Consider the following 14940-nt stretch of genomic DNA (forward strand, 5'->3'; position numbering starts at 1 on the left):
ATTTTTTGAAACACAAAAATAACATATAAATCAATTTTAGAACAAATTTTTTTTCTATTTATAAAATAAAACTAAAATAAATCTCGCTATGAGCAGTCCAGTCGCAAAGCAGAAGTTAGTTTAATATTTATTTGTTTAGTATGCACCACTTAGTTGTTTTTTGTACTTAATGTTTTAAAATTTATATTTATTATTTTTATAAACTTTTCAACTGTTAATGACGTTTCTTTACCAATACAAATTCACTCTAAGGAAAAAATTTGTGCTTTCTGTAAACGGCTTTTGAGTTTTTTCTTTATTTATCCGATAACCATTTGCTATCTCCTTTAAGTCATATGAAGATTAAATAAATATATGCTATCACGAAAATTAACATTAATTTCTGTCAATTTAAGAATATGAATGAAGATAGAATAAAAATCACGTAAAGATCATTTGCCTACGAAGGCTTACCACTCGTCGTAGCTAGAGATTTTTTTAAATTTAGTTTTGGCTAACCTGTGGTGTTACTAATGAGACTGACAAGTAGTGAGAGTTTTAGTACATATTGTATTTAGGCGTGTTAATAATTTGTTGTTAATTCGTAAATAGTTTATTCTAATGTTCCTGTTAAGTGTAATTTTTATACAACGATTATTTTCGAATTAAGTATCCTATTTTCCAGTTGCAAATACTCTGTTATTGATATTAGAGAATGGTGTGATTTTCTTTATAGGTTAGTTACCTAACGGTCACTTTTTTGATAACTTGCATGATATGTGATAACGCTTTAAAGTGTAATTAAATGTAAATTTAATTCAGTGTTTTCATCATTTAAAAATAGTTATTGTATGCTTCAGTTATTACCATAATTAATCTATTCCTTGAAATGTAAATTTATGTTCTCCCGACTCTACGCATACGTTATTACTCATTATTTTTTTTAATTACAACTTTTTTTAAATTTTAATTAATTGATTGGGGGGGTAGATTTATATTATTAAAAATATCACCAGCAGTTCGAATAATTTATTTATTTTTATTAGAATCTTTTGTGTAAATAAAACGACAGTTTTTTTATTCTTACATTAAATTCATAAGGTTGAACTATTTATTTGAAATATTACACAAAAAAACATTACACATTCAACCTGATTAGAAAAATTGCATTCAAGTTAAGTTTTGAAGTTAATATTATCAGAGTACTGATAATATTTTCTGCAATTCCTAAGAAATTGATAATAAATGCAAATTATTAAAAATAAGTGTTTAATGATAGTCTGGATGATAATGTATGTTTCTGTGCCATTAAGTTCTGTACTAATATAATTTTTTTTCATTAGATAGCCGAGAATAGTTGTTAAATGTATAACAAACAGCAAATTTGTTTATTTGATTACATATTGATAAAAATTCTCACTTGGATGTAGTCATTAAGTAGACTTGTTTATCTAAAAATGCTATAATTATGTTTAATTTGGTTTGTTGTTGTTATCTTTGTTCTTAGTTTAGAAACAATCGTGAAACTTTACCAGTTGTATTTACAAAAATATAAATATCATACATACAAAGTAGTGAATTTAGTATTCTCAGTAAAACTTGGAAAAACATGAACCATTTCAAGTAACAAATACTAGTAACTTTGCTGCATTGCACTGACATTTTTTATAGTTTTTAAATTGAATTTTCAGTTTGTTATGGTTTTTTTGTTACAAATTTATTAAAACGATTCTTAAATATCTTTTGTTATATTTATTGATTAATTTTGTAAAAAATAATTTGAATTTCTTTATATTTTTCGTATAAAATTAGAATAAAATCTTATGCTGAGTACATAAACCCTTGTGAGGTTTGAAACTTTAAAGAGTTGTCTGTACAGCATAAAATGTAATGTAAATTGTATAGACTTTTAAGCAGGATGGTCTGAAATTTGAAAAATTGATTTATTTAAAAAAAATATTTTGTAAATACATGGAGTTAGTATGCATGGAAGCACATTTTCACAAGACTAATTCAGAAAAACAACTGTATTTTTTTTTTAAATTCTATGTGATATTACCATTGTTCTTTAACTAAAGAAGTAGTAAAATCAGTCACTTGAACACTTCTGAACTACTAGAGCTGAGAGGATTCTTCAAGATTACTTGAAAGAACTATGGCTTCTCCCATAGATAACATATTGACTTAGAATCAGATCAGTCTTATTAACTCTCTAATGCAGGGTGATAGGGTAAATACTTGGAAATATGATCTGTTAGTAGGTGTTACCTTCTTATATGATATAACAGATCATTAAATCCCTATATGCACATTGAGGACATGAGATTGACAAGCTTTCACCCGATAAAGTACTTATGCTATAGCTGTTTCTCAAGGAGCTACTTAGCAAGACTGTTACAATAGTGGCTCAGGTAGGCCTGTTTTCTCACTTGCTGAAAATCTGCTCTTGAGGCATTCAGGAAAGATTAGTAGTTACAGGCTTATAAGCCCCCACCTGATTGCAAAAAGGTACTTCAATAAGGATATTGGTCACAATCCAAGGCAAGTATATCTTGCCTTGAAATCAAGGGGGTTGGCATTAAATCCTTTGTTTTTGCAACCTTGTGTGAGTCGGTAAACAGCACATAATCTGGTTTTTTTTTTTTTATTGACATCAACACTGCATTTTCTTCTTTAAGGGGAAATTCAGTTATCAGATATTTCTTTCTCTGATTACCTACCTCTTCCTAGTTGTATCAGGGACTATTTGTCAAATGATACTGTTTTATTTATAGCATTACATCTAACGTTTTAAAAGTCCATCACTGGATAATTCTACATGGCTCAGTTTGCCTCTGCTCTGAAATCTGATGTTTAGAGACTTATTGAGGCTCTCCAAAAGCTTTATGATTGACTGATGTCAGTGCACAATAGCTCATATTTGCTGTTAAGAGTAAGAACAGATTTAATCTTTTTATGTAGGGGTGTGTAGAGTAGAAAAATTTAAATAAGTGCATTCTAAAATGAAGTAAATGCTGATTAAATGTATGGTCAAATTAGTATGGGTCCTGACATTAATCATAAAGATTCTTCTGTTATTTTTTCAATACAAACTCTAAACAAGTACATTTTTTTACCTACCATTTTCAAAAGCACTATTTAAAAATATGCAGAAGGCAAACACAAACAACACCACTACCCAATTTACCTCACATAAACTCACCATTTAGAATCATGATACTAAGACTGACTACTCAATGCACTTGTGTCACTTGAAGATTGCACAAAAGAATTTGCACTAAAATAAATAGCCCATGTAATTTTATATAACAGTAAAATGAACAAAAACAAAAGTTACAACAAAAAAATCACTCAAGCAAAAAGGCAAAAACTAATAACCACACTACCATAGTACATATTCAAATATTTCCAGAAAATGACTCACAAATGTGTTTTCCCTGTAATATATTACTACATTTCTCTGATTGCACAGTGTTAGACATCAGACAAACAGTATGGAATTTCATAATACAATAAATACATAAAAGTTATTTGTTTAACAAAATTCAGTTAACATTTTATAATGTGCTTTGCTTTTTTTATGTTAAAGATAATTATGTTAAAGGTTGGAATTTAGGACTAATTTTGCTTTTTAACTACCATCTTATGGAAGAAAATCATAAATCCATCAACAGTAAAAATAATAATATTTAAATCTAATAGATTTTTGTACTGTAATTCTGTATTCTTAACCTAAAAAAAACATCAACAGTAATATTTGTTGATGTCCCAGGTACAGCAGTGCCTGTTAAAGAGTCCAAGTAAATGACAAATTTTAATAAAAAAAATGTTATCTTAAGGCATCCTGGAATAGATGCTTTGATATTAGAGGGACAGGTTAACGGGAAAAATTGTGCAGGCAGGTAGCATTTGGAATGTGTAAAACAAATAGTTAGAGATGTAGGTGTATACCGAAATGAAATGACTGGCACTAGATAGGGAATCTTGGAGAGCTGCATCAACCAATCAAATGACTGAAGACAAAAAAAAAAATATTAAAATAGATTCTGTTCAGTTTGTCATTAAAAGTAATAGTTTTGTATAAGTTCCACAGCTGAATTTATTATAAAGAATTATTTTAATTATTAGTTACATCAAATTTTGTGAAAAAAGTGGAAAAACAGTTACACTGTACCTTTACTGTTATGTGCAGATTATTTTATTTTACATCATTTTGCAGTTTTTTTTTTGCTCAAAAAGAAAGAGGTTTCTTTGATTTTTGTGGGTGGAAAGATTTTCCATGAGATTCTTTTTTTATTTATTTTTTTGCTAGATGGCTACCCAATTTTATAGCAAAATTTATCAAAAAAAAAAGTTATTTGGTTTGAAAATGATTCTTGTTCTATAAAGATAATATAGATTTTGGTAAAATAATTTTTATAACCTTTTTTTATTGGTTAGGTGGTTAGTTTTGTTTGACAATTTTTTAGAACCATTTTATTCAGGTATTAAAAAAAAGCAAGAATAAACATTTTTATTTAAACAAAATGCAATTAAACTGGGTGCACCATTGTAGTGTTTCACTATTACTATATATTCATTTATCATATATGTTATAGCTACCTTGAGTTTTTTTTTTTTTGTTTTTGATCAATTCAGATTTGTTGTAGCTCATATCTGTGCTTGTTCATTTACTTGCTAGGTACGAGTGAATCTGATTTTGTGTAATTTAAATTTCAGATCATCATAATTATGTGTTGGATTTTGTAAGTATTTCCGTATTTGCTTGTTATTTGTGTTTTATTAATTATTGTTATTTAATGTTATTTTTACTTTTTTTCAGGTCTGGTACCAGGCCAAGTGAGGGGAATGACTGATGACAAACTGGTTTTAGCACACAGTCCAGAATCAGACTGTAATTCAAATACACTTGATTCAACTGCAAGCAATACATCATCTGTTGATTTTATACAAGACAACTCAGATTATCAGTGGTGTATCGATTATGGGTGAGTTTATTGTAATAAGTTCTTAATTCTTTAGAAAATGTAGTATATTCTTTAGAATATTGATTTTTGTCTTAGAATTCCGTGATCATATACTAGAATATCTAGATGTGATATAATTTTTAATTATACTATCTCCAGTAACTATAGGCGTACACCAAATTACAGCTAGAGTTTGGCGGAGTGCTGATAATAATAATATTCTCACTATTGAAGCTTATAAATTAATTTATTTTTTCTTACTTGGGTCTTCTATGGACCATTTTAAAATAGCTTCACTTTATTTTTGTTTTTTTACTTTGATGTTTTGCCAATATTTTCATTTTGAATTTGTTTTTGTTCTGTTTTACTTTTGGTTTTCCCCGGAAACTCTAGATTTTATATTTTGTTTCTAAATTTTCTCTACTAATGTCCTCTTATTCTTATAATTCTTCTGTTTTTTCAAACCAGTGAGATTTGATCTTAAGTCTTAGGAATTAGTTAAATATTTTTTTGGGTAGTCTGTTTTCAAACGCCTATTCTTTTTAAATGTCCAAAGAAGCATTATCACTTTCTTTTTATTGAGTCTGTAATTTTTTCAAATTTTAGGTATTTCTCTTCCTTCATTTGATCTTAGTATATTTTTATTATTTTTATACTATGGGCTTAATATTTATTTTCCCTTCCTTTTTAAGTACTTTTTCCAGTATTGATTTATTTGCTACCATCATTTTTTTCTGAATACAGACATTTAGGTTTTATTATTGTGTTGTGATAATTCTCTTTAAGTATTTTTAATGTTTCAACAACTTTGATCTTACTATATATTGTTTATAAATAATAATAATAATAATAATTCTTTATTCCATAATACATATACAAAAAAGAATGTTTTTACAATATACAGTAACATATAACTAAGATAACTGAAAAATATAAAATTAACATTAATAAACTAATTTAAAAAATTTCTTTTAAGTTAATTAAAATCACAATATCCTTAATTTTGTTTTTAATTACTACTAAATTTAAACTAATTTAATTAATTAAACGTTAAAAAGTTAAATGAATTTTCATTAAAAAAGTTTAATTCTTAAAAATTAACATTAAATTCTTAGATTTGATTTTTAAAAAAAATCTAAAAACAAAAAAAAAAACAGTTTAAGAGACTAACAAAAAAATTTAGATTAATGCTTTATTATTTATTACTGTTAATTACTTAAAAAATAAAAATATATGTACTAAAGATAGGTGCCTCCTTAGCGCATAGCTGTGTTGAGGTCACCATTAGTTCTTAAATTAATCAGTTGTGACGGATACTAACAAGTTTCTCTAATAAAAACCCAAAGATTCATTTAATAATTATTTATAACCTAAGAAAATTACACATAATAGAACTTTACCTTCAATATTTGCACGATTACTTAACGACTTATTTAACACTTACTTACTTATAACTTAATTATAATTATTCAATGACTAATAAATTAGTGACACTCAACGAAAAATGAAAAATTTAGTTTGTTAATTAAAAATAAATTGAATATCCTGCAACGACAAAAGCCATAGTCTCAGCCTTTTGGAGAAGATTTGTAGAGAATTTGCGGATATTATAGAAACTGGAAGTTTATTAAACAACTTTGTGGTACAATAAACGAAGAAGCGTTTATAAGCCTCATTTTTTGGAAATGGAATAGCTACACGGTTCTTTGCTTGTAGCCTGCCTGAATAAACACTATTATTACCCCTCATATAACCTCCTCTAATATGGAATATCCGCAAAACCCGATAAACATAAATATACCTTAATGGTAAGATTTGCAATCTTTGAAACAGTGGGAAGGATGGTTCAAATCTATTTACTTTAGTCATAATTCTTACAATCTTCTTTTGAGCAATCATAACTGGATTGAGAGTAGAAATATATGTACCTCCCCAACAGCAAATGCTGTATTGCAATTTTGAATTAATAATTGAATAATATATTGTTTTAAGGACAGAAATTGGACAAATATATTTAAGATAATAGAATTTCCTAACCGCTGAATTCACGTAACCCTTCATACTAGTTATATGAGCCTTCCAGTTGATACTCTCATCAATTATAACACCCAAATATTTTAGTTGGTCAACCCGCTCTATTCGGATACAGTTACCACAAAAATTATTATCCAAAAGACAAGGTTTACATTTAAAATAAATATCATCAACTTTAACACGCTTAGACCTGGTACTCAATGTAAAATTAACAAATTTAGTTTTAATACTCAGGGCCATTCTGTTTATTGTAAACCACAGTTTCAATATATTCAAGTCATTTTGCATTTCATTTTTAACAGTAAATGCGTTTTCCGAGAAGTAAGAGAGCGCAGTATCATCTGCAAAACAAGTCAGAGAACCTGTGAATTTACCAGTACATAAATTATTGATGTAAACCAAAAATAGAATTGGCCCAAGCACAGAACCCTGAGGGACACCGCAGGAAATTGGGGTTGAATCACTAACTGAATTTTTGAAACGGACACACTGTGTACGACCTGTTAAATAACTTTTGAACCAATGTTTAGGCTTCTTTTTTATGTTGGTCAGACACTAAGTTTTTTTGTTTGATATTTCCTTCTTATGTTTACTTTAAGGTTTCTGCTTTTATTTTAGCTATATAAAATCATTTGCAATTACAGCAAAATAATCAACAAAATCAAAAAAATCTATTTTCAGTTTATTTTTTTTATATCCCAATTTAGTTGTGTCTACTTTGCAGTATTTTAGTATTTCTCTCCATTCTTTGGTGACTTTATCCAAAATACAATTGAAGGAATTGGAGACAAAGCATCCTCCTGTCTTGCTCAAGTTTTTTATTTCAAAAAATTTCTGAAATTACAGTATAAATCTAATTTTTGATAGTGTTTATTAATACCGTCTGTTCAGTTTTTTTCATCGACTGAGATCTCTGTTCAAATTTGAATTAACAATTCCCCTTCTGCAGAACCGTATGTTTTATTGAAATCTTTGAATACTATCACTAATTCCTTGCTCTTAAGCATTCTATCTAAGTATGGATTTTTCACAGATCTGTTCTGAGCATGACCTGCCCGTTAATTTATTTTTTATATAGAATTCTCAATATTAATAAAATAGAAGAATATATAATGTGTTATTATGTAATATATTAAATAGAATTATATAATTATTAATAAATGTGACCACTAATCATTGTACTGTTTCCTTTTCATCTAAAAGGTTCTATGCCATAGAATACGTGCAGTCGAACGTGAGGAATGGAATTTCACAAAACTAAATAATTTCCCAAAAAATTCTATTATAAAAATGAATTGTTAGTTTACGTAGGAAAATTTCCTATTCTGTTATTTCTTATTAAGCTCGCAATAAAATATAGTATTATATAAAAATTAAATAAAAAGACCAATCAGGAGATTTATTCTTGCGTTGTTTATAAAAATAGTTATTATTTGCGTTTCATATTTTTATAAAGTATAAGTTGTATTAAAAATAATGAAGCATATAACTTATATTGTATTTTACTACTTATAAGTTGTTTTATTTATTTTGCGTAAACCTAGTGATTCTCTATATTCTTTATTTTTTTAAGAAAGTGACCAGTAGCTATGCAGTTGCCGGATTGAATTTTTTGAATAAATTTTTAATGCATGTATTATTCTATAAATAATAATTATTATCAGTTTATTATAATTACCAAAAAACAAAATTAAGTGATGGTAAGTTTTCTTTAAGTGGTGTGAAGATAATCTAAAAATATAATTATTAATGTTATGTTTTAAGTAAAAAATTATTATGTTAAAACCTCATTATTCACAGTAATTTTTTAAAGTTTTAGATCTATTTTGTTATATTGATTTTGTATATAACTTTTGATTCATAGTGTTGTTAATGAACTAAATTAGACTTATAATATCATTAATTTCTTCTTTATCCTGAAGCATAACTTATTTAAATTCTCCTATTTATTATCTTCATATCTTGTTCTGATATGTTAATAAATTGTATAATTCTTAAATAAAAGTTTCATAATTAAGTTGCAAATGAAAGTCCTGTAACATAAAATCTTCATTAGAAATTTCTAACAAGATATATTTTAATTTAATACAACTAATTTTAATTAAAAGTTCAAATTGACTTTGTTAGATTTAGAATTATTTAACCTACAAAGTTAAAATAATTTATTTTGGACTAGGCTTGTTTGTTTCATATTTTACAAAAATGTATATCTTTTCAAGTGGTTGTTTGTTTTCTTGTAGTTAGTTACTTATGAAAATAAACAGAAGTTACTTGAATTATACTGTTATTTAATTTTAAATTGCTGTTCTTTTGTAATATTAAGAAGAAAATTAAGGATTATATTAAAAAAAAAAAATGGTTTCAAAAAAACTGTTGTCAAGTAACATGGAATTTAAGCTGTAAAATGTTTTATATAAAATATGTAAAACATATTGTTTTATAAAATCTAAAAATCAAAGTTATAAACAATGTAGAGTTATTTATGGGGAAAATAGGAAGTAGATAAAGAGAAAAAAAATCTCAATAAAGTAAAGAATGAAGCTTTTTAAGAGCTTGAAATAAGAAAAGAAAATATATGATAAAAAAGTAAATGGGGAAAATTAGTGAGAGTCAAAGAGATTGTGTTGCAGGTTAGGTAGTTGAAAATTTGAAAAAAATAGTTGATCAGAGATTAAATAGAAATTATAAAACACAAAAAAGTTAGAAGTAATAAAAAATGGAAATACTCCTGGTAGGACCAACCTAAAAGCAGAAGGTGATGATTGTTTTATTGTTTACTATTCAGTCTTTTTTTTTTGTTACTTTACTTATGTTAGCGGAATTGAAATACTTTAAATTTTAAATATAGCATTTAATTTAAATGAATTATAATAAAGCTTAAGCTTATTAAAAATAAGTTACATGTTTTAAAAGTGCATTTGTAATAACTTTGTTTAATTTTTCACATCTTGTTTATAATTACGATTCAAAACTTAAAAAAAAAAAATAGTTTTTGTCGATCTTTATCTGTGGTAAATCAAAACCGTATAAAAATAATACCTAAACACAACTAACTAGTTTGCATTACAAAAATGTTACGCACAACTTATTAATGTTTATTGATGACAACCAGAAAGCTTACAGACAAATTGACATGAAATACAAATCTTTCCTGTAACAAGTTATTAGCCATTATTAAACATAACAAGTATACCAGACGTACTACAAAAAAAACCAGAGAGGAAATGATTGTTATTGTCTCTTTATATTTCTTCATAATTATGTTGGTTCTTCAGAAAAGCAACATATTGTTGCGTACGTGACTAGTCAGACTCACTGAACTCACCAAAATATATAAGATGTAAGCTCTGCAAGTGATATATATATATACTCAGAGTTCATTGTAATCACAATTTGTGTCAAAAATTCAGATTATTGAAAATCCCATATTATTCTTAACATTAATGTGTTTATTAATGACTCATGAATGTTTATGTGTTTGTGAATACACTTTAATGAATTCTTTATGTATTCATTTTTTTGTCAATTTTCAATTACTGCTCTGTTTATTTATTTTACTATTTATCATTTATCTTATTAGTTATAAATAATAAAAAATAGAAGATTACAAGTTATTTTTAAGCAGTTATTTCTGATTTTTAATTTGTTTTATCATTAGTTTTTTTTTATTGAAAAAACTAATAATCATATTTTTTACTTTTTATTATTTATAACTTTTGTTCTATTTTTAGTTGTACTTTATTCCTTTTATTTAGTAAACAATAAAATGTTATCTATTTTTATACTGTATATAATCATTATATTTTTAATTTATATCTCTCAATAACTTTATACTGTAAATACAATCTATGTCTAAGCACATTTTAATAATCATTGAATTTAAATAATCTCAGTTGTCAGTTTAATAATTCATTGCAGAGAGATTCTACAAATATGAAAATCAGTTTACAAATAAACTATTAAATATATTATTTTGCTCAATTCAGTATAATTTTTGTTTTCTATTGTTTGTAATAAAGTGTTGTATTTTTGAATATCTTAAAGATTCTATAAGTGAAATTGCACCATCAATTGATACCATTGTCTTCAACTCTTAAGAGGCAATAACAGAAAAGGTGGCCAATAAAAGCTTTCTTCTGCGTTATATCATAGCGTTATCATTATTGCCAGGAAATATGAAGCTGCTATATTTTTTAGACAACACATGTGTTTTATTATACAGTGAATAGTAGAAGCCCTCTTTTTTTCAATTTCTTATCCAATGAACATTGTTTGTGGAACAGATGTCCATTCAAACCAACATAAGTACTGGATGATTTGAAAAATTTTGTGTTCAATTTACTCATTTTCATCACACACAGCTTACAATTCAGTATTTTCTCTATTAAGTGTAACTAAATTGGTAAGACTTACTGAATACTTCTGACCACTTTTGCATCTTTGTGTATATTTTCTTTCAAGATGTTAACATTGATATAATAATAATTTCTATTTTGTTAATAATTTCTGCTTTCATTGATTTGAAATTTACAGCTGGATTATGAATTGAGTTATGATAGAGTGTTATCAAGCATTCTGTAGACTTAATCAGTAATTTAAGCATACAGTAAATAGAGATACTTAAAATAATTACATTTATGATCAATAAAGGAATGTTTAGAAAATATGGCTTTCATAGTTTTTATGAAAAACCACTGCAACTGTAATTAAGATTATTTATCATTACAGCTAACAATGCCTTTGAGCAGTGTTATTTACGACTTACAGTAGGTGGGTTATAGATTGTTTATATTATGCATGTTTCAGCATGAATTTGGGAAGTAATTTTTGTTATAATTATGAATACTATAAATAAATTATATTGGTTTGTTGAAAAAATATAAGGAGCTGAATTTGATTACAGAACCTAATTTTTTATACATAAATTTTATTCTGCTTATTTTTATAATTTCCTTTTATTAAAAAAATAATAATAATATAAATTTAGAATAGATTTATTATAATGAATTTTTTTCCTGTGGACTTTTTTTATTATTGTATTCAGTGTTGAAAACATGTAAAAATTAACTCAGTGAAACTACTCTTTAAGACCTTTAACAGGTAACCAAAGCAAAGGGCGTCTAACCAGTAACATATTAAACTTGTTTAATGTCATGCTATGTGAGCACTATTTTATACTTTTGACAACTCTAGATTATCAGGTTTTTCTGCTCATCTGATGTTAAAATAATTATTATTTATTGTTCCTATACAGAAAAATGTATTTTTGTAAAAAGTAAAATATGTATGTGCGAAAGCTAAACCTACTTACTAATTTATGGTAAAAAACTGTTGAAATAAAAACGTACTTCAACTTCAAAAATGAAGCTGGATGCCCAGTAGTTCAATGAAATTATGAGAGGCATTCAATTATTAATGAGACACATGATGTAGAGAAAAAAACAATTTATTCAGTGATAAGAAACTTCACTACATTTCAATATAATCTCCAGCAACATTTAGGTACTTGTTCCATTGTTCTGTGAGCTTTCTTATACCTGCAGCATAAAAGTCTTTATATTTCTGCTTGAGCCATTCATGTAATTATAACTGCTTCATTGTCGTCGAACTTCTTGCTGCATAAAAAGTCTTTGAACAAGCCAAACAAATGAAAATCAGATGGGACAAGGAAGTGGTAAAGACACATTACCTTCTGCTTCAAACCATTCTTTGAGCTCGGAACAAACGGGAATTCTGTGGTGTCTTTATGCGCTTCAGTCAACTGTCTTGGAGCCCATCTTGAACACGTTTTGCGATAATTCAGCACGTCATGAATAATTGAAAGCACAGTTCCAACACTAATATTACACAAACTAGCTATTTGGGATATTTTGACTTGCCTGTTTTCACAAATAAAGTCATATATGTGATTTTGCAGTGCGGTAGTCAAAACTTCAACTGGTCTTCCAGAGTGATGGAGATCAGTCAGACTCCTTCTGCATGAATTAAACTGTTCCACTCACTTACACATGTACTGCAGTGTAAACACTTTTCACGATACTGTTTCAACACCTTGAATGAATTTCTACTGGTTTCACACCTGATAGCAAAAATCTTATCACTGAATGTTGATCTTCCAGCGTACACATTTTAAGCAGAGCTGACATTCTTAAATCAACAAAAGAGGTTATGTTTAGATTAATTATGATTGAACTGCTGATTAAATGTCTTTCCAAGGTTGCCAACTTGATCCTCAAAAAGTTTCTTCATTGTCATTGAATGAACTGTTTTTTCTCTATATCAATTTGTCTTGTTAATTATTGAACATCCCTTGTAGTTTTTAATATCCACATGAAAACAAATGTGTATACTTATCATGATAACCTGCTACTTTTATTTAATTACATTATTAAAATTCAATATTTATTTATTTCCTGTCCAACTGTTAGTTTTGGTTTTTTTTTAATCATCAATCTTTTTCAGGTACAGAGAAAGTCATCATCATGCCAGTATTTTGTCATCTTTATCTGCATCGTACGAAGTTGGAAGATATGATGATCTGGCTAGAGATATTGATAGCCAGTTGGCACAAGTTGATATGGAAGATTTTCGAGCTGAAGATATTTTACCAGCTATGTGCTGTGGGGATTTACAGGTAAAAAAAATTCATTTTATGAAAAATATTGATGTTTAGCATAATATTTGTATCATATATGTTTTCAAAACAGTAGCACATTTATATTTCAGGTAATAATGATTAATAGAAAAACAAAAAAAAAGTATATTATGTTTTGTATGTCATAAAAATATGATTGTGTGGTGTTATTTTTAAGTTTAAAAAAAGTAAACAAAAATGTCTGCTTAAATACTTTTTTAAATGTTAACAATAATGAAGAATGATTATGTATGTATATCATATATGTAATACCTGTACTTTTTAATAACACAATATCCTTAAAAGAATTAAAATTTTTAAAAAACCTTCATTCTACCCACTTTGTTGAAAAATTTAATTTCAGTAATTACAGTTTAGTTAAACCTTGGGCTCTCTTGGGGTGACAGGATGATTGTATGAGGTGCAATCAAGAAAATTGACTGAAATGTACCTGATTTAAATTTGGTTACCATGCCCTTCAAAATAGCATTTTTTCTAGTAATAAAATGCTCCCATTTTTCTTCTCCTACTGCATATGGAATACTCTGGGGAAATCATGTTCTTTAAGTATGTTTAGTATCTCATCTGCAGATCAAACTGTGTTCTCTTGTACAATATCAAAATGACAAGGCCCTTCAATTTGAGTTGCTGGTGAGAAAAGGGAAGGCAATCATGCGGCAGCCAAAGAACTAAGATTTTTTAAGCTGTTTAAATCTAAGCATGTGTTTGTTTCTATCTGTCTTTTTATTTCATTGTAATTGAGCATCCATATATTAATTGGAACATTTGGGCCGAATGTTCAACCTCAGCTGCCTCAGATCATACTTTCTTCTACTCTTCCTTCAGTAATCCCTGTTATTTGTTGGTCACATGTGTGTGTGTGTATGTGTATATATATATATATATATATATATATATGATAGATGTGCATATGTATATGTGTATGCATTCAGTTGAGCTAGCGAGAAAGAAAATGAGTCGGTATTGGAAAAGTTTGATTATCACAATAATTGAAAGCATTTAGAAAGTTTTGTTGGTTTTAGGCTTTGCTAAGAGAAGTATTAAAAGCTGTTTGGGTGCAATCTGGAAATGAATCATCCAGACATCTAAATTAATGTAATAATAAATATTAAAAAAAAGCACTGTTATTGCGTGGTTACACGTATTTTGCATCTGTGCATGTTAGCATGAATTTGTGTTGTTACAACTCGGTAATTTCTCAAAGTTCTCAGGCTATAAAAAACTTCATATTATTCATGATGCTACTTCTTTAATTGTTATGAAGCCATAAAATTTGGAAAGAAATGATTTGTACCGTTGAACCCA

At 27.2% G+C, this 14940-nt stretch overlaps 1 protein-coding gene across 6 annotated transcripts in view; it reads left to right on the forward strand.

The window, feature by feature from the left end:
- The window catches only part of LOC142330581 (uncharacterized), a 325414-nt gene that overhangs the window by 251858 nt on the left and 58616 nt on the right, over positions 1-14940 (forward strand). For all 6 annotated transcript variants that reach the window (XM_075375964.1, XM_075375963.1, XM_075375967.1 and 3 more), the window contains 2 exons: positions 4802-4967; positions 13443-13614. In XM_075375964.1, the coding sequence (XP_075232079.1) occupies positions 4802-4967; positions 13443-13614 (338 nt within the window). The remainder of the gene's footprint in view (positions 1-4801; positions 4968-13442; positions 13615-14940) is intronic.

This window comes from Lycorma delicatula, chromosome 9, assembly GCF_047948215.1.
Source record: "Lycorma delicatula isolate Av1 chromosome 9, ASM4794821v1, whole genome shotgun sequence".
In the NCBI taxonomy this organism is placed as follows: domain Eukaryota; kingdom Metazoa; phylum Arthropoda; class Insecta; order Hemiptera; family Fulgoridae; genus Lycorma; species Lycorma delicatula.